The 21,868-nt window shown below is 41.8% G+C and overlaps 1 protein-coding gene across 1 annotated transcript in view; it reads right to left on the minus strand.

Annotated features, from left to right (window-relative positions):
- E23 (ABC transporter G family member E23) overlaps nt 1-21,868 on the minus strand; it is a 74,843-nt gene that overhangs the window by 10,200 nt on the left and 42,775 nt on the right. Inside the window, exons 2-8 of the mRNA XM_080279676.1 lie at nt 9,808-9,950; nt 7,790-7,959; nt 7,260-7,365; nt 6,277-6,377; nt 4,955-5,116; nt 4,469-4,562; nt 139-309 (exon numbers count right to left, since the gene is read on the minus strand). Of these exons, the coding sequence (XP_080135802.1) occupies nt 139-309; nt 4,469-4,562; nt 4,955-5,116; nt 6,277-6,377; nt 7,260-7,365; nt 7,790-7,959; nt 9,808-9,950 (947 nt within the window). The remainder of the gene's footprint in view (nt 1-138; nt 310-4,468; nt 4,563-4,954; nt 5,117-6,276; nt 6,378-7,259; nt 7,366-7,789; nt 7,960-9,807; nt 9,951-21,868) is intronic.

Genomic DNA, 21,868 nt, shown 5'->3' on the forward strand with positions numbered 1-21,868 from the left:
GCACAGTACAGCATTTTTATACTTGAATTTACAGTATTCTAAAATTTTACATTGACCTAAGAGTCTCATGTGGTGAGTTAAAGGAGGCTGGCCAATGAACAAGTTGGTTTGTGTTGAGAATAGCTATGAAACACTTACCTGAAGTTACATGAACGGTGGGCAGTGAGAGATACTTGGAATATAGGGAGTGTATGGAAGGAGAGGTTTGGAGCTTGACACTCTCAGGCAGATTGAAATTGAGTCTCGGGCCCTCTGCGGCTCCTTGTATTAGTCTTTCCTGAATTTCTGGTGGGCCTTTAACTTGTTCCACTGCAGAAGAAAAATCAAAATACACTAATTAATGAAATGCATAGGTGCCTACCATTGTGCTAAATTCAGATCAATAAATGAGGCATCCTGAGAAAGAACTGGATGAGCACCACAAATAAACAAATACAGTATTTTCAAAAGTAAGAAAAGTGGAAATTATCTTAACTTCAGAACTAACTGAAGAATAATGCTCATTTGTTATAAATGCGACTCATTCACTATCAATTACCACTTCTAGTATTAAGGCGAAGAATTATCACATACTGAATGGTAAAAAATATATATATGACTGGGTGACACAGTACAGTAATGCAAAACCTATAACAAAGTTCAGTCAGTAAATGATGGCTAGTAGTAAAGTTAAACAGTACAATATCAGTTATTTTTTGTATTAATGTACTGTCCAGTATGGTTTAAGATATTAAAGGGAACAACAGATATGGCTTTAGATATTTCAAGGTACAGTACACTGAAATACTATAGAGTTTCAGACTAAAGGCTATTTAAGAGACTGACAATATAAGATCCTTTTTAAATTTGTAAAAATGACAGACAGCCACAAAAAAAAATCTATCTATCTATCTATATACCTAGGCTGCTTCCCCCAAGGAAAGAGAGGTAGCCGAGACAGGACGACTCACTCTCCATTTACTCATCCATTCAAACACATTCATTCGCATCTTAGCCCCAAAGGGGAGAACGGACAGATCCTCACCGCATCACACCGCACAAGGGTCAACTGCGCAATGCAATCAGTGACATCCGCAGCAGGGCCCGACAGCAGAACTGGTTTACCCCTGCCACATCATAACAGACCCATCCCCTTACCCGCACCTGACCTGACTAGCTGATCAGACCAAATGCGGGAGAATATCCCCTCAGGGCTGCGTCATCACTTATTCATTCACAATTTCTCTCCATTTATTTCTGTCACGCACAGCCACTCTTCCTTGCTCAACAGACATCCCTCTCGCATCCAGCGCTCTCTTCACACTGTCCATCCATCCTATTCGTGGTCTCCCTCTCAGCCTTACACCTCTCACATCAGATCTAGTTATCTTTTTCACCAATCGTTCATTATCCATTCTCTCCATATGCCCAAACCATTGCAACACCCTCTGCTCAACTCTACCAGCCATCTCCCGAACAACTCCAGTTCTCCTTCGCACTTCATCATTCGCACTCGATCCATACGCGTCACTCCACACATACTCCTCAGACATCTCATCTCCATTACATTCTAAACTTTTCCTCTCTGCTACCACCCACATTCCATGTTTCAGCCCCATATAATGCAGTTGGTACCACAACACCTCATACAGCCTTCTCTTTACATCCATTCTAAGCGACGACATTTAAACACTTTTTTCATTCCTCCCAGCACCTTTCCTACTTCATTTATTCTAAACTTCACTTCTGCATCTATTCTTCCATCCACAGCAACATGTGACCCTAGATATTTAAAACAATCTACCTCCTCAAGCAACTCACCATTCAAAACTATATTCATCCCCCTACCATTTATCAACCTCGTACACTTCATCACTTTACTCTTATTCTCATTTACTTTCAATTTCCTCCTTTCACACACCCTTCCAAACTCCTCTACCAACTGTCTCAATCTCTCCTCTGAATCAGTCACCAGTGCAGTATCATCTGCAAACAGCAGTTGCTTCAGATTCCACTCTCCTCCATCAACATTTACCAGACTCAGACCACCTAAAACTCTTGCATTCACCTCCTTACAACACCATCCATGTAAATATTAAACAACCAAAGCGACATCACACATCCCTGTCGCAGCCCCACTCTCACGGAAACCAATCACTCACAGCATTTCCCACTCTTACACACGCTCTACTATTTACATAAAAACTTTTCACCCCTTTTAGTAACCTACCATCAAGTCCATACAATCTTAAAACAGTCCACAAAGCCTCCCTATCAATTCTATCATACGCTTTCTCTAAATCCATAAATGCCCAAAACACATCCTTGCCTTTTGCTAAATACTTTTCACACACTTGTCTCACAGCAAACACCTGATCAACGCATCCCCTCCCTCTCCTAAAGCCACACTGCTCATCACTAATCACTCCCTCTGTACCCTCTCTAACTCTCATAATTAACACTCTACCATACACTTTACCTACAACACTCAACAGACTTATGCCCCTAAAACTTGTACATTCATACTTATCACCCTTGCCTTTATACAACGGGACCACACAAGCACTTGCCCAGTCAATTGGCACCATACCTTTCTCAAAGCACACATTCAACAATCTTACTAACCAGTCAACAATAGTCACTCCACCACCCTTCAGGCATTCCACAGCACACCCATCCATACCTGCAGCTTTCCCTGTTTTCATATCCTTTACTGCCTTCTCCACTTCTTCCTTTGTGATCAAAGAATCATTCAACTCTCCCAACACATTTTATTCCTTGCACCCTTCCATCCGCCATAATCTCAGCCACCCTTTCCTCCTCTACATTTAACAATCTTTCAAAATACTCTGCCCATCTCTTCCTTACTGCATCCATCTCAATTAACATCCTTCCATCCTCTGCTTTTACTCTCTTCCTTCCCCCAGACTCTCCCTTTCGCACCCTTTTCACCTCCTTCCAAAACATTTTCTTATTCTGTTGAAAATTCTCTGTCAGCCGCCTACTCCACCTCTCATCTGCTGCCACTTTAGCATCACGCACAGCCCTTCTCGCTCTATTCCTCTTTTCCTTATACCTTTCATATGACATCTCATCCTTCCTCTGCAGCCACACTTCATATGCCCGTCTCTTCTCAGCCACAGCCATACTTACTTCCTCGCACCACCATTCACTTCCTTTTCTTACACCACCACCCACACGTCTCACACCACACACCTCTTCTGCATGCCCCACCACAGCACTCTTAAACAACTGCCATTCCTCCCCTCCACGCTGCCATTTTCCCGATCTTTCACTGCGTTCCACTTATCTTTCAATTTCTCCTGATACTCTATCTTTTTCTCTCTTTTATCCAACTCACTCACTTTCAAAACCTCCCTGCCACACCTAACCCTCCTAGCTCTCACCCATCTCTTACCTACTCTCAACTTTCCCTCCACCAGGTAGTGGTCAGACATACCTCCACCCTCCCCTCTCAGAACTCTCACATCCAACAATCTTCCTATTACATTCCTAGACACAACCACATAGTCCATCAAGGCTCTATCAACAACCCTTCCACCCTCCTGTCTCACCCATGTATACTTATAAATATCTTTCTTCTCAAACAGCGTATTCCCAATCACCATTTCTCGCTCAACACACATCGCTATCATTCGTTCCCCATTTTCATTTCTTCCAGGCACACCATGCATACCAACTACCCCTTCAACTGCTACATTTCCCACTCTAGCATTCAGATCTCCCATCATTACCACATTCACATTCGCTCCAAAACTCTGCAGACACTCATCAACATCATTCCAGAAAGACTCAATCTCTTGTTCATCCCTTTCACTACCAGGCCCATATGCACTCACAAACACCCACAACTCACGTTCAAATTTCGCTTTCACCCACATCAGTCTCGATGACACCTCCTTCCATTCAATCACACACTGCTGTACTTCGGGACTCACTAACAAGGCCACACCTTCTCTTGCCCTTCCTCTATCAACACCTGACAATCTTCCATTCACACTTCCAAACATAGATTCCCCCTTCCCTTTCATCTTCGTTTCACTCAAAGCTAACACATCCAACTTTCTTCTCACAAACATTCTCCCAATCTCCTCCCTTTTAGCCTCAATTGTACTACATCCACGCACATTCATAGACCCAATCTTCAGGGTACGGGGATAACTCCATCCCCCATCCCTTTCTCTGGCCTGTCTCTTTTTAGGAACTAAAAAACAGAGGAGGGGGTCCCTAGTCCCCTCACCCCGCCCCTTTTAGTCGCCTTTTACGACACGCAGGGAATACGGTGGCAGTATTCTTCCTAACACAACCTGGCCGCAGAGTAGTAGTACCACCCCATAGTGCGGTCAGGTTGTGTCCCCCCCGCCACAGGGGAAAAAAAGAAAAAAAAAGAATGAATAAATAAATAACAGTATATGAATCACAACAGTAGCTGATACTATGCATACTGATACCATACACCAACACTTACAAATGAAATCTGCAGGGTTATAGTGAGGCGCAATTGGAAGACCAAGGTTTGCGAAGTGTTCAACAACTTTCCTTGTGTCTCCAAAGTAAGCATTCTGTTGAAAGCAATCACAAATGTACAAATAGCTGACACAAAGGAAATATAATACTTAGTCACTATATCCAGTACACCCTTGTCATGTTGTCTCTATTTCTCAGTTCCATTCCTACCTAAAAAGATTATTCTTTCATTTACAGTTCCAGCTGTACAGAAAATGTTGTGATATTTTGAAACATATCCCTGATTTATAATGATGACTGCTTGTTAGTGGGCTAAGTAACTCTTGCATAACTGCAGCTACTGTATATCTAAGGCAAATACAACAATGCAACTGGTAAAATAATTGGCAAATTACAAGATAAAGACTGGCTATGAAAATGAAAACTGATGAAGAATCTGCAAATGATGAAGATACTGCACAGTTGAAGAGGGAGCTCTACTACTCACCTGACCATTACACAGCAGAAGTAATCGGTCAACCATGTAAAAAATTTGTGATGATGGCTGATGGAGTGTGATGATAACTGTCTTGTGTTCCTTCTCAGCAAACTGCTTCAGTATTGATATTAAACTATGGGCAGTGCTTGAGTCTAACCCTGATGTGGGCTCCTAGAATGAATAACAAATTATAACAATGGGGGAAATTTTTGTAAGGCACTACATATTTCAATGAGAATTTCACTGAACAAGAATTAGTACTCATGACAGATTATGCAACTGAAATGAAAGTATACCTGATATGAAAGAGCATTTACTAATATACTGCATACCATCATGCAATCTAAATATTAACAATGAGACAATATTAAAATAGTAATTTGAAAGTTAACGGCAAAATAAATACTGTACACAGTAAATATAAACTGCTACATCAATCAGCCTACCTATACTTTTGTACATACTGGCACCAAATGAAAATGCAAACAAACTGGCCACAATAATTACACAACACAACAGGTGGCTTTACATTGAATGACAAGCTAAATGGTTTCCTGTAGGCCAAGAAACCATTTACAACGCTGGGTGGTAACCATATAACCGAACCCTACGTGCTCCCTACGCGTCAGCAAGTGGGTTGGTGGAGGGTTAGTGCCCCTCCCTGTAAAACAAATACCTCAAAGTCAAATGGCCACCCCTTACGGGATTATGGGATCTGGCAATAGACAGACAGATAGATGAAGGATATAATACTCCATCTAAAAACTGTACATGACACATACATTATTTAAGTTGTCTTCAGTCTGGATATGATTCTAACACAACCATTTCTTTGTCAGAACACTCTCAGGAGTGAGCAAGGCATCAGTGATGATTTCAAAGACTGATATAATAAAAGCTGTGGATTCTGATACTGATGAGATAATTCATCTTTTCTTGCACATTAACAATATGATTATCAGCTGTATAGTGAAGGGCCAAGTGTTGGACAGGGACTTCTCCACATGATGGTGAAGATATAACCAGGCAGATTCTCTGCTCCATAATAAATATATATCCCTTAACTCCTTCTCTATCCCCTAAGGGGAAGACAGTGAATTACAGGAGAATGGCAACTTCAGTTTGCGGTACACTAGGTTCACATTTGGATGAACCTGGTGCAACAACAATGACTTCTTTCCTTCCAAGCTTATAACATAAATAAGTTTCCACATACTGTATCCTCCAGCACATAAAACCATGGTAAGATCTGGATAACTTAGTTTTTTGTCATGCATGATGTACAATCACTTAGCTGTTAAGTAGACTCTGAGAGTTATATGGCAACTTACATCAAGTAACATAATAGAAGGATTGGTCAGCAGCTCACAGGCAATGTTGGTCCTCTTCTTCTCCCCGCCAGAAAGGCCCCGGTTCATCACCTTACCGATGACTGAGGAAAATTACCTAGGTTAGGCAGCTATAGAGAGACTGGTCTTCAATGTATACAATACCTTAACATCTACATTTTATACCAATGACTAAGGAAAACTTACTGGGTTGCATACAGAAAGACTATGGTTTAAAATATAATCTTGACATCAATACAATACTTCCATGACTTTACAAACATGTCAGATCATATAAACTCATTTGACAAAAACTAATTGCTGGTAAGCACCTGGAATATGGAACACTGAAAATGGCAGGGAATAGGATCAGTTATCAAAAACTGTGCTATGACAGCTAGGATACATCCCTTCAATGGACAGGTGCATGAATACCATACTGTGAAAAGCATTTCAGTTTCATTTAGAGATGGAATATAATACTGGTAGGCTATTGCACAGTAACTGCAGTACATACCAATGTTTGCATAGGCATTCTACTTGCAAGATTAAACTACTGTAATCATACTGTATGGGTATGTGTGAGTGTGTACATAGCAGAGAGGTATGGGGCAAGAAAACAAAACTCTTTTGAACCTTGAGAAACTTCTTTTAACATGTCGGATATGGATCTTGATATTATTCAATGGAAAAAGAATGTCTATCTGTCTATCACTAGCCAAACATCCCAATCTTGGGGGTGGACACAAACAAATCACCTCCAAGTCACTTTATCCTTCACTGTGAGACTGCCCTCCTTCCAACTCATTCCACTGTCATTAACGTACCTCTCTACCTTTCCCCTCCAGTTTGTACTTACACATTCTCCTGGTCAATAATTTTTTCTTCATGTCCAATAATTCCTTTAGTCACTGCAGACAAGAGAACATTAGGAATATTATACAACTTAGTCAGACTGCTATAAAAATATGGGTACATAAACTGACTGGTGTGCTGGCAGTGCTGTAGGTGAAGAAGACGTAGAACATGATCCACCAGATTGGTCTTCTCCTGTTGGGTCATGCTGTCTGGCAGTCGCAGCAGCGCTGTGTACTGGAATGCAAACATGATACATCAGTTATCATACTGCTCACTAATTATTTATTACCTCTCTATCTGTGTACTTATCATTCACTTCCTTATTGCCTCATCAAGAGCTTAGGGACCCAGGGAGTGGCTATTTAGTCCAAACATTTAAGACAAAAGTGACCAGTTGTTCTTCCCTAAGAGGTATTTTGTGAGTAGTAAGTCTCTGTCTTGGATGTAAACCCTCAAGGGTCATATCTGGCTAGAATGCCTTATCCCACCACCTGGTATCCATTTGCTGGTTATATGGTTATCACCCAATGTAATAAATGGTATTCTGAGTTGCAGGCAACCATCTGGCTTATCACTAAGGTACAGAGTCACCTTCCGGTGGGAAAGTGGGTTGGCATAATGGTGATGATGATAAAAACCAAACACACCATGCACCTACCATCAAGGTCTGCCTGAGGGTGAGGTTGGAAAAAAAAATGTCATCCTGGAGGACATAGCAGATGTGCCGTTTGTGTCTCTTGGTCAGTGGTGTGCCACCCACAGTGATGGTGCCACTGGTAGGTCTCACTCGCCCACTGATGGCATTCAGTAGTGATGTTTTGCCAGAGCCTATGGGGAAAATCTGGTGGTTATATTTTGTCCATCTTAACATCTGAAATCCTAAGATGGATTTATGATTTTGTTCTAACTACTTCCAGATTATGTTATGTAGCCTTAAAGAGCTTATTTTGGTTGGGAGGGTTAGATAAAGCCTTTTCTAGTCCCTTCAGCACAAGATATGCTTCTTAAATTGCATCAAACAGTCTTCTTGGTAACAGGAATAAACCTGAAAAATACATCACTGGAGAGGAGGGATTAAACTTTTCAATCTGGGAATGTAATTATTTGTTTACTCTTTGCATCTCCAGATGAATATATTCAGCTTAGGCAGCACCTTTCAAACAGGATGAGTAAAATGGTTTTGCTGACCCTGTCACTCCTGACATTGTCTTTGGGTGAATAAAGTCATGTGGCCAGATCACCTAGCAAAGATTTATTTTTTTCTTTCACTTTATATACTACAACCTGAAGGCAAAACAAAACAATACTACAGCATTACATTCACTCCATATGTTTTTTTTTCTTGCTATCATCAAATTCTAGTATTAATCTTTGGTTATAGCTCACCATTCAAGATGGAAGTGTCGATTCTTGGCCAAATTAAAATGACCAGAGTGCTGTATGAGGGTATCCTCACATATTCAATGCACTTAACATAACTGAAACATTTAATGTCTGATACACTGCACTACAAAACAATGGCTATTAATTTTTCTGTCAATAAAGTTACCACTACTGGACCTTTTCTTTATAGTGTGTAAGAAACGGAATTTAAAGGTGAATGTAGGGAAGAGTAAAGTTATGGTCTTCGAGAAAAGTGAAGTCAGTGAATGTACAGTGAGATTGGATGATGAGGAAATGGAAAATGTGAGTACATTTAAGTACTTGGGTAGTGTGATGAGTAAGGATGGAAGTTTGGAGGGTGAAGTGCTGGAAAGGGTACAACAAGGAAGAAAGGTTGCTGGTTCCTTAAAGGCAGTGATAAGAAACAGGGAAGTGAGCATGGGTGTGAAAAAGTTATTACATGAAAGTATTGTGATACCAACTCTGACTTATGGACATGAAGCCTGGACGTTGTTGGAGGGACACAAGAGTGAGAGTGGTGAAAATATAGTTATTTGAAAGGAGCCTGTGGAGTCACATGGAGAGACAGATTGACAAATGAGGAGGTGATGGAGCATTGTGGTGTGGATGGGGATGTGATAGGAAACATTAGGAGAAACATACTGAGATGGTCTGGCCATGTGGAGAGGATGGAGAGTGAGAGACTGATGAGGAGAGTGTATGTGAGTGAGATGGGGGGGAAGAGAGTGAGGGGGAGACCAAGGATGAGATGGGGAAATGGAGTGGAGAGCGAAGGGTGTGAATTAGGAGCAGGGCAGTGAAATAGCAAGGGACAGGGTGATGTGGAGGCCATTTGTTTGTGGGCACCTCGTATAAGGGATTAAGGCGTCTGGCAATAGATAGACAGATAGAATATTTGAGAAAAATATCTCTGCTGAATACTGCATATACTGCAGGGGCATAAAAAATTCCTAATACAGTACCGGTATGCTGCGATTTAATAATCTATGGCATATCTCTATAAATCCACTTTTATAAATATTAAGGTTGTAAAGCATTATCTAGTGCATATTAATTACATCTGACCAAGTTCTATGATCTTCAATAAGAGCGATATAAGGGTATTGCTCCTCTCATGAATATATATGAAAACTAAGCAACTTGTCGGGCAAAGGAGGGTGTTGCAGACTGGTACAAATGACTCTTCTCTATTGTTTTCATTCTGGATCTCCTATGCACACACACACACACACACACACACACACACTCTATTTATCTATCTACCCATCTCACCTGATGGCCCCATAATGGCTAGCACCTCCCCCGGCCGACATGCCCCACAAACTCTTGAGAGGATCTGCGTCTTGCCAATGGACAGACTGACGTCGGTGAAGGTGACACTGAGGGGACGACGCCGAGGCCACCCTACACTCACCCTGCCGGAGAAGGACAACAATGAATAGGCTACACGTCAAGTGGTTTCTGTGCTGTGTTACGTTATAAATACCTCTCCTTTTACCAGTGGAGGAGGCTTTGTCTGCACTTAAGTATTGTTGCCTCCTCTACCGAATACAGTACTTTGAATGAGCGAAATACGCGACTATTGACAAAAGTGTTTGTGTGTGTGAGTGTGTCACATCAATGGGTTGGCATTCTTAAGGGGTCCACCCTCCCTGACCCTGCCCTTATAATTGTGCCACTTGCTCGTAAAATTGCCTTGAAACATGGAATGAGGATTCCATGGACTTTTCTCGCCAGTGTAATTAGAGGCAGTGCAACACAGATTTGCAACGAAAGGCACCGCCCTTCAGTAATTAGAATATACAATTTTTTTTTTCACCTCCCTACACACACCCCGTTTGCTGTGAACGGCCAGCAACTTATACCGATAAGCAATGATGGCAGTTCTTCCTTAATAAGAAAACATCGGTTTCATGGCACACGGGGAAAACAGGTGAGATAGACAAGTGTCTGAGAAGATAAACAAGTGCCTGAAATGATAAACAAGTGCCTGAAAATATCAAAAAGTGTCTGACATGATAAACAAAAAATGAGAAGCTGAACCTGAATCTGATCTAAGAGTAGAGAACTGGTGCAAACAGGCTGGAAACGAGTGAGCAGACTGGTATATGACTGAGCATACTATTGTCGGTCTGGCTTCATCTGACGGAAATGTGCCACTCCAACAGCCTGATTAATGAGTCATAGGTGCATAAACTTTGATGAGACTTTGTTATGAGGTAGGAATAAGTCTCCTGGGTTACTGGTCAAATCAACCCTCCAATCTGACCACAGTACACCTGGCCATGAACTGAGCTGAAAAGGGTTAGGGAACTTCGTCAGCTTAGATTAAACGCGCCATAGTCAATTGTTTGAGGAATCAGTTTTTGAGTAAATGACTTGAGGAAATTGCTGCTGGAATGAAATCTCTCTCTCTCTCTCTCTCTCTCTCTCTCTCTCTCTGAAAGCGTCTGAATCTAGCAGAAATAAAATGAAAAATATGTCATCGGAGTGAAGGGGTTAACCCTTAAGGTCTCTAATAGTGAATTCGATGAAGGCTGCATTTAACCTCAAAACACACACACACACACACACACACACACACACACACACACACACACACACACACACACACACACACACACACACACTGAAAAATAATTTTTATCACATAAGGAGTGAATTACTGTAAGCAGGACGTAAAATAACTAGAAACAGAACGGACTAACTTAGAGAGAGAGAGAGAGAGAGAGAGAGAGAGAGAGAGAGGGTGATGAACTCTGAGAGGTCGGTGACAGATAGAGTGCGGGGGAATTCATTGCTACTTCTATCCTCCCGGTACAAAATGAAAAAGAGAAAAGAGATAAGGTAAATATAGATAGATAGAGATAGACTGACTGACTGAGAGATAAACAGACGGCTAGATAAGTAGTACGTAGATAGAAAGATAGACAGATAGATGGATTTAAGGATTGATAGATGGATAGATAAACAGACAGATGGGTGGAGAGAGAGAGAGAAAGAAAGAGAGAGAGAGAGAGAGAGAGAGAGAGAGAGAGAGAGAGAGAGAGAGAGAGAGAAGATAGCCCAACGACGAGATAAGCGGTGGACAAGTAGATATCTGTTAACCCATCACCACCAGGACTTCTCTTTTATATTTTTAAATCCTGCAGTATCTCAGCGATTTTAGCTTAGGAGAGATTTTTCGAATTGTCAGAGATACGCAAATCATTCATTACTCACTTCATTACTAAAATCATTTTTTTATACTGAATAAAATCGCCTGGTTATCGCAGCAGAGAATATAGGTACATGGCGAGGTTAGTGGGTGGGTGGGTAGGTAGGTAGGTAGGTAGTTAAGTAGGTAGGTAGTTAGGTAGGCAGGTGGCTAGGCAGACAGGTAGGTACGTAATTAAGAGGGCACGTAGGTAGGCAGGCTCATCTGAAAGTAAACCAGGTGGACTGCAGGCTGAAGCTGTCTTCCCCCTGAAGTCCATCCTCCTCCTTTCAGGGGAAGAGTGAGGGAACAGAGGGACATTTGTATAACTGGACAGTGGAGCTGAGCAGTTGTAATGGTGACACCACATGAAGGTGTCCCTCTCCAGCACCAGTGGGACTCTTAGGCCGTATAAACGAATTCCTTGTAAAAGAATGAAAAACGAAAAAAAAAAACGAAAGTCCTCGAGATGATCTGGTTATAAAAGAAAAAAAGAAGAAAAAGAAAGAAAAATGTCCTCTGGGTGATGCGGTTGACAACTTCTCCTCGGTGATTTATTCTTATTTTATTCATGCTACATCAGACGATTTTATTCGCTTTAGGAACGATCTCCTAGTAAAGCTATTCGTTAAGGCTATATCTAACCCACCCAGCTAAAAAATTCTCCCACGCTGTGTAAAATCGTCTGGAGCTCACAAGGTTAGAAGGGAAAATGACATCGTCGGGGTGAAGGGTTAAGGTGGCTATGATGGGCGCACATATTAAGAGACTGACCGTGGGGGAGGGAGGGAGAGAGAGAGAGAGGCGGTCAGTAGCCTTTGGTCAACATCCCCTATATGGAGTTGTTTATGTAATTCTTCCACCGTGCCTAGTCAACCTCACCTCTCTCTCTCTCTCTCTCTCTCTCTTTCAACTCAACGTAGGGTAGATGGCAAAAACAGCGCGATCAAATCAAGAAAGCAGTCAACGTCTTAGATCCTATGACGCAGACTGCCACCGCCCTTGACAGGAAATCATGCATACGTAACAGAAATAACATAGCCTCCTAAACCTGTCGACAAGCACTTTATTCCTTTAGAATAAAGTAAAAATTCTTCTCTCTCTCTCTCTCTCTGTGCTCCTCCTCTTCCCCGTTCTCGAAACAGACGAATTTCCAAAGCATTATACAGTAAACAAGAGCAACAACAACATGATAATAATAATAATTAATAATAATAATCATCATCATCATCATAAACTTTCAAACCACCCTGAAAGAAAGCACTTTGTTCTCCAGGCCAAAAAAAAAAAAAAAAAAAAAAAAAAAAAAAATATCGATACTCCATTGGGAAAGTCACCACTCGGGGAGAAGGAGAAAACGAGAAATTTTCCCCTCCTTGCTTCCACTATCACTCACCGCCTTCACCCAGTGTCACTAGATGGAGAACGACAAAGGTAATAATGAAGGAGGAGGAGGAGGAGGAGGAGGAGGAGGAGGAGGAGGAGGAGGAGGAGGATTACCATCGAGTACACGATGATTATTAATGATACAATTCATGCTGTACGGTACTTGTTAAATATCAGTCTTCCCCTTGTATACGGCCTGACACCGCTGTGTTTTATCCAGGTGATTAAAGCGGTCTCTGTTTTATGTCAAGTCTCAATCTTCCCCTCTAGTTCAGGTAGCCGTCTATGTTCCACCCAGGTCCCTAATTATGCCGTTGAGTAAGGCTGCACGAAGAATACAACCCCTCTCTACTAACCTCCCGCCACCACCTCTCAGTGACGCTAGAAGGGGAACGGACGAGTGTAAAAATAGCTCCCCTCGCAGCGCCTGTGATTTTTGCCGGGAGCGGGGGTCTACTGCTTCTTTACCTGCATCAGCCGGAGACGCATACACACCTGCGATCTGCCTCCCGAGACGAAAATTGGACAAGTCAGGCGGTACTGGTGGCGGGCGAGAGGGAAAGTAAATTATTAGGGCGACTGCTTGGCGACGAAGGTGAGAGTGACGGGGTGGGTGGGTGGCTGGGTGGGTGGGAAGAATATTGGTGACATTAACCCCAAGAACATACCACCACACCGTTTTTTTTTATCAAATTTTTTGTTGTTTCCTTGCGATTTTGTTCGGCTTTGGAGAGAAATTTCGAATACGCGGGTTAGATGTAGCCTTTGTTAAACACATCGACACGAGAGATCTTTGTTATGCTTGGGGGGACCGGTGGAGACATTAACCTGAGTGTGGTGACGTCATCTAACTTATATTCAAACAATTTACAAGCGTTTTTATGCAGCTCAGGAGAGACATCGAGCTGAGTGGGTTAGTCGCAGCTTTCATAAATTCTTTCAATGCGAGTAGCCTTTTTTGCATCGAATTTAAAGCGTCTAAAGCCAGAAACAACAGCATTATATAAAAGACGTGCTATTAGTGAACGAGAGGGAGAGTCAAAATTGGGTGTATGTTTTGAGAGCAATGATTGCTTGGTGCTGAAGTTGAGAGTCAGGATGTGGCAGTGTGGGTGGGGGAAAATGGTGGGGACAACTGCCTTAACACTGACGTCATTTAGTTATTCTTGATGTTTCGAGGCAATTTTATTCAGCTTATGGGAGACTTTTCGTTTATCCCCGCAGTTCAAGAGGTCCTTCTTGCGCTGGGTGGAGACATATTAATCCCAGAATGCGGTAATGTCATTCTCAGTGTGTTATTTCTGTTTTTTGATGATATACTTTGAGATTAGAGATACACGGATTAGATATAGCGTTCATTAACCCTTCGGATCAGGCGACGTTCTTTTTAGCTTATTTTTGCGACCTCCAGATCAATTCATTCAGATTTGGAGAGACTTTCCGAAGGCCACAGGTTAGATATGGTTTTCACTTAACCCTTAGGTACTGGAGAGAGGCGCCTTCACGCGATGGCACACATATAAAATGGTAGATCTGCTGTCTGGTTATATAAATTTCTTTCGGGAGGATGGTAAACTGCAGGAGAGGGCTTTTTGAGCCTGCAGTCTACCCGGTTATATCCAGATGTGCCTGGCGTCAAAACAACAACAACAACAGCATTTCCGATCTCTCTCTCTCTCTCTCTCTCTCTCTCTCTCTCTCTCTCTCTCTCTCTCTCTCTCTCATCGATTATCATTCCTGACACCGTCCCTTAAGTCAGTATAACAAGGTCTATAGTGAAGCCCTCCCTCTGTAATTAAGGCCCGGCATAACACATCACTCTAATGAGTAAACAAAGCTTGAAATAAATGAGAGTAAGAGTAATAGGTAAAGAAATAAATTAACAATGTGTAAGAGTGATAAGCAAAGAAATAAAGCAAGAAATAAATGAGAGCAAGAATCGTAAGTAAAGATATACAATAAAAGCAAGTGAGTAAGAGTGATAAGTCAAGATGTAAACAAGAAATAAGAGTGATAAAAATTGATGATAACTGAGGGTAATGGGGATGGTAATATTTTTATGAGTAACCTGATACCAGCGATGACACTAACGATAACAACAGTAACTTCATCACCAGTAACAACAACAAGAACCATAATCATCATCATCATCATCATAACAAATGTGGCTAATTATAATACCAAAACAGCAAGAAACCAAAAACAAAAACAAAAATAACAGGAAATAATAACAACAACAACAACAATAATAATAATAATAATAATAACAAAATCTTGCCCCCTCCCGTCCAAGTCATTAAGAACTATTTTCACTCCTTGGCTATCTTTGTTAACCTTTTGTCTCATGTGTTTCACTAATCTCACGTATCTGATCTCAGTGCTCCACTAATCTCACATGCTTCACTACTCACACGTTCCATTAAACTCTTATGTTCTCTTCTCACATGCTTCACTAATCTCACTTCTCTAATCTCGCACGCTCCACTAATCTCACATGCTCCACTACCCTCACACGGATCAATAATCAACTTTCTCTAATCTCACAGGCTCCAATAATCTCACCTCTCTAATCTCAGTCTCATTTACATCACTAATCTCACAAGCTCCACTGATCTTCAAGAATCAATCACGTTCCTCTCCATTATATATATATTTTTTCTCATTTCTTTTTCATCCCTAATTTTCACCTCCTACCTTTCGTCTATTTTAATAATAAGTTTTCTCATTTGTTTTTCTTCTTCCCAATCAAGCTGAGTCATTTATCTTTCCTCTGAGAGTCCGCCTTTTCTGCTCCTCGGCCATCCCACTTCCCCCCATCCCTTTTCTCTTTTTCTTCTTTTCACACCTTTTCCATCTCTTTTCGTTTTCTCGTTTCTCCTCTCCTCTCCCATACCTTTCTCCTTTTCCCTAAATTTCTCCTCTTTTTTCCTTGCCTTTCCACTTTCTTCTCTCTTCCCTCCTTTTCTCCCCCTTTTCCATCTTTTTCCATTTCTCTCCTTCTCTCCCTTACTCATTCTCTTTTCCTCAGCAAAGAACAGATCAACAGGGAAAAGAGAACAGAAGAAGGAATATGAGGAAGACAGGTAACATCAGAAAGTACATGACAACTGCAACAGATAAACAAACAGAAGGAGACAGGACGACAACAAGAGGACACGAGAGAAGGCAGCAGAAGGAGATATTGTATAAGATAGGAACATAATAAAGATAGGGACAGCAGGCATTAGAAGAGAGAATGACTGACCATCCGAATGTAAAAACAGCAACAGATCAATTGACGAACATAATACAACGACAGCAGAGTCAAGACAGCGACAGTTGAACACAAGAGAAGACAGTAAAAAGGAGGCAACTAAAGAGGATAGCGAATGAGATTAACAACAGAAGAAACAAGACAGCAAAAGAAGGGAAGAAGTGAAGACAACAGAAGACAGCAACAAGAGGCAACAAAACATGAGAAAACAGAAGACAGATAACACTAGAAGAAGAGAAGACAGCCAAAATGAGAGAGTAGAGTAGAGGAGAGCTGAGGAGAAAGGAGGAGAGGAGAGGAGAAATGATAAAAGCAGAGAGGTGTGAGGTGGGGTGAGTGGACAGGAAAGGAAGATAAGTAAACATGACATGACCGCGACGAGGCTACACTACAAGAATAACAATACAAAAAAGACAGAAAGAAGTGACAATAAGAGAAAATACAGAGAAAATAGCAACAGAAGACAGTAGTAGGAGAGAGAGAGAGAAAGAGAGAGAGAGGAGAAGGGTGAGTGAGGCGGGGTGAGCGACCTGAGTGTAGTTGGCTTGGACGCAGGTGGGTCAGGGAGACGAGCGAGAGGGGTGAACGACCTCTCTACCTCCACCTCCTCCTCCAACACCACCACCACCAGTCACCACCACCACACTTTCACTACTCCCCCCCCCCCTCACTGCTCTGCTTGTTAATGCTGTTCTACTCCTGCTGTTTGTTCTTGATGTTCTTTATTTGCTACTGCGGTTTGTAAGTTCGTGTGTTGGTGTCACTGTTCTTCTTTCAGCCACCACTACCACCACACTTTCACTACTCCCTCTCCCACTCTCCCTCATTGCTCTGCATGTTACTGCTGTTCTTCTCCTACTGCTGTTCTCCTCCTGTCTGTTATTGCTGTATATTTTTCTTTCACCACCATCACACTTTCACTGCTCCCTTCCCCATCCTCTCTAACTCACTGCTTAGCCTGCCATTGCAGTTCTTCTCCTGTCTACTAGTGTGCTATTCTCTCTGAAGTTGCATTTGTTATGGATGTTTTTACCTCTGTTCACCATCACCACACTTTCATTGCTCTCCTTCATCATAATTTCACTGATCCCCTCCCCACTCGCCCTCACTGCTTTGGGGTGGTATTCTAAAACACACTCACGATAGCTTCCTGTCGTAACTTAATTTGTCTTTGCGGAAAGGACAAGGAGAGGGGAGTTTCGAAATCCTCCCACTAATGGAAATATTCCTACAAAAGGTTCTTGCACCTTGACTTGGCCCAGATTTTCGTCATTTAGTTGTCCTAGAAAAGGAAATTTATAGTTCTATCAACTTAACTTGACCCAGATTTTTGTCAATTACTTCTACCTGAAAAGGAAAATTGTAGTTCTTTCATCTTAACTTGGCCCAGATTTTCGTCCTTTTGAAGCACATTCCAAGTTGTCTAGTGGCGGAAAATAATAACACTACGGCTCGACATCCTTCCATGCACCTCGTCGTCGGAAGTTAATCTCATGTTACACTTCAAAATGTAAGATGGACAGATAGCATTTTTAGGCCAAGTTAGAGTAAAAGCAATATAGTTACAAGGGGAAATTATCGTAGGTTATATGTGTTTTCTGCAAGAAGAACGACGAAACGAGAATGTAGAGTCTTTCAGTGTCTAGTTCCTTCTGTAATAACAAACCAAGCTTATGAGAGGAAATCGATAGGTTGTGGTTACCTCCCCTCCTTCTTAGTGCTGCTGTCTTGCTAAATCTGAGCTGCTTTCCTGTTTGTTCATGCGCTGATCTCTCTGCTGTTATGTTTACCACCACCACCACCATACTTTCACTACTCCCACTACTCCCCACCCACCTTCACTACTCTGCTTCTTAATGCTGTTCTTCTGTTTGTTATTGTCCTGTTCTCTATGCTGCTGTATTTGTTGCTGCTGTTCTTGTATTCTTTGCCTGACACCACACTTTCACTGCTCCCCTTCCTCACTGCTCCACTTATCACTCCGGTTAGTCTGACGCTTCTCTACTTGGTTTGGTGGAGAGTTTCATTCTTTTGCAGCTTTTCTCATGTAGTCCAGTGACAGATTTAGACAACACTACAGCTCTACACCCTTTCCATGACACTTCTTCGTTACTAACACCATATTCACCGTTCAAGGCCCAGAATCCAGGCTTCACCTCATGGGCACACTTTTGCACACGTAGCTTCATAATTACCTAGCAAAAAGACTCGAACCAAAGGCTATGATGCTAATAAGAAAAACAAACAAGAAAGAGAAAGGATGCCAAACTCTTGTAGTCAATTCCATTCAAAATTTATCCAGGTGGGCCGATCACTTGATGATGATGATGATGGTGATGATGATGATGATAACAGTAACAAAAGAGGAACAATCAACCTCAATAATGATAAAATAATAATAATGATCCTCAAGGTCTTTTTTTATTCTTGTATAATCCTGCTGCCGTCCTTGCCACACTTACTAGGGTCCCTATTGTCTTCAGTGATTATATTAGTGTTTTGTTAATGGTATCGCTATTAAAACTCTCAGCCTCCTTTAACCACCCTCTGTTGAATGTGACTCTTGATTTCTCTGGAATAAATTAAGAGAATTGTCTCGTTCGTAAGGGGGGTTAATTATACCGGTTCTAACACTCAAGACTGATGTGAGTCAGTCTCTCTCTCTCTCTCTCTCTCTCTCTCTCTCTCTCTCTCACACACACACACACACACACACACACACACACACACACACACACACACACACACACACTAGTTTAGCATTCTTTCTAGACGTTTCCTCTCCCCTACCCTTTTGCTGACACGATCCCCCCATCCTCCCTCCTCCACCTCTGCTGACGACGGGGGGACAGGTGGCTGACATGTCGCGCGCGCACGCACACACACACACACACACACACACACACACACACACACACACACACACACACACACACACACATTCTCTCTCTCTTACTGCCCTCATTCTTCCTCTTGCATCAACGAGGTTTGTATCTTTTATCATTCGTATTTTATCAGCATCTTCCTCGTAAATTACTCCAGATCCCCCCCCCCCTCTCTCTCTCTCTCTCTCTCTCGTGCAGCCATTATCTTCTCTCCCTTCCTCTCTCCCCCTTCCGTTCTCTCCCCTCCTCATCACAAGCACTAACTCACTCTCGCTCTCACTCTTCCCTCTCACACAAAATCAGTACTGTTTCACTCTCTCTCTCTCTCTCTCTCTCTTCTCTCTCTCTCTCTCTCTCTCTCGCCGTGGGTAAGGTCACCGGATCTGGTTTTCTAAGGTTCAGCAAATGGGACGTTGGGCTATATTTAAGAGATTTCGCAACACTTCTTCCTGAGCGAATTATTTTACACAACAGTCTCTCGTACGTTAATGACGCTAAACAGTATCAATATAAAACACAAGTAAGGGAATACTCAGGTGTATTATGGAAAGTAAATCGCTATGGAAGAGGTTTTACGAAGTCTATACCAGCGTAAATAAGGCACACTTTTGTTGGTTGCCAAGACTGTGAGTTTTTTACTGTAGATTGAGATACTATTATTATTTCCTTCGTATTTACCTTTTTCTTTTTCTTTTTAATCTGTCTGGATCCTCCTGTCTGTATTTTGCTGCCTTTTTAACGTTTATTTTCTTATTGTCTGTCTCTCTGCCAGGTAGTGAGGTTGTCTTTTTCAATCTGTACTTTCTCTCTCTCTCTCTCTCTCTCTCTCTGACTTTTCTCTATATTGCTCCATCTTGTTCTCTCTCATTTTATCATATTTTCACTCATTTCCTTTTCAGCCAGCTTGTTTTCTGCTAGTTTTCCTTTCTGCCTTTATATGTCTCTCAGTCTCTTTTCCTTCTCTGTCTGTTCTTAGTTTTCCTTATCTTTCTCGGTCTTCTGTTATCCCACTTTTTACCACATTTTCACTCACTTCCTTATCTCCCTTTCTGCCTGCTTCTTGTTCTGTTTACATCTTTCGTTTCGTATAACTTTGTCTGCTTTCTGCTTCTTTATCTTCCTCGGTCTTCTGCTCTCTCTCTCTCTCTCTCTTTACCAGTGTCATCTTTTATTTACTTTTATGATTTCATTCTTTTTACTAATTTGTCTTCTCAATTCGCACGTCTGTCGTTTTCTCAGTCAGTCTATTTTTCTTTTTAATTTTCTGCCTGTCTTTCTCCTCTCCCTCTCTTCCTCTTATTTCGCTTCTTATGCCTCTTCCTCCTCTTCATAATCGCCATCGTTCTGTACTCTTTCCTCTTCCTTCTCATATATCGCATTTTTTCTCCTCTTCCTCCTCCTTGTCCCTCCAATCTTCATCTTCATCATCATCATCATCATCACCACCATCACCACAACCAACACCTTACGTCCCTTCTTTTTCCTCCTCCTCCTACTCCTCCTGAGTCATGTAAGTGGGAACCGCTGGAAGGAAAACATAAATATTGAGGGATAAAAAAAAGGACAAGGGGAAGGAAGGTGTGAGATAGTGGGGGAGGTTTTCTTCCTCTCTCCCTCCCTCTCTCCTTCCCTCTCTGCCCGTCTGTCTCTCTGTCTGTCTCTCTGTCTGTCTCTCTGTCTCCTCTCTCTCTCTCTCTCTCTCTCTCTCTCTCTCTCTCTCTCTCTATCTCTCTCTCTCTCTCTCTCTCTCACACACACACACACACACACACCATCATTCTCTCTCTCGTACACAAATTTTCCTCCTTCCCTCCATCTCTCTCTCTCTCTCTCTGGGCTATATCTACGACTATAAAAAGAACGTCCAACACGCGTTGTTTTCTTAAAATAAATTCTGTGAAGCTGATAAGAGAACGAACGAAATACAAAAACTAAGAGAGAGAGAGAGAGAGAGAGAGAGAGAGAGAGAGAGACAGAGAATCGTTGACGTCTATGTTGTAAACCGAAAGAAATGGAAAACAATTATGGGGCCAGGAATAACATCAAATTGAAAATAAAATGGGGTAATGAGGAACAAGGAAAGAAAATGAATGCAAGGAAAAGGGGAACTAGTGTAAGAGAACAATTAATTATTCGTATGGAGCAATGAGGGGAAGAGGAGACAGAGAAAGAGAGAGACGTAAGAAAAATAAAGCGTATGGGAGAAAAAAAAAATCAGGGAAGAGAAAAGGGGAGGCAAGAACAAGAAAGGGAATATATAAATAATATGAGAGACAGAGGAGAAGAGATATAATCGTGGTAAGTACATGGAGAGACAGGAAAAAGTAATGAAGAAGGCAGAGGAAAGAAGTCAGGAGGGAGAAAAAGTATTGAAAAAGTCATGGAAGAGATAGAGGAAAGGTGAGACAGAAGCGGTAAATGTAGAGACAGGAAAAAAAAAAAAGACAGAGGAATATAAAGACTAAAGAAAGGAGCCATTGAAAAAAGATACTGAAAAAGAAATGGAAGAGATAATCGACAAGAAGTGACCAAGGAGTTGATGGGCAGAGGAAAACAGACCAGGAAGGAAGAGAGCGAAGTCATTCATATTAAAGCGTTACACACACACACACA

Source organism: Coenobita brevimanus, chromosome 80 (genome assembly GCF_032717465.1).
Source record: "Coenobita brevimanus isolate Jiangsu-jjx chromosome 80, ASM3271746v2, whole genome shotgun sequence".
Classification (NCBI taxonomy): Eukaryota; Metazoa; Arthropoda; class Malacostraca; order Decapoda; family Coenobitidae; genus Coenobita; species Coenobita brevimanus.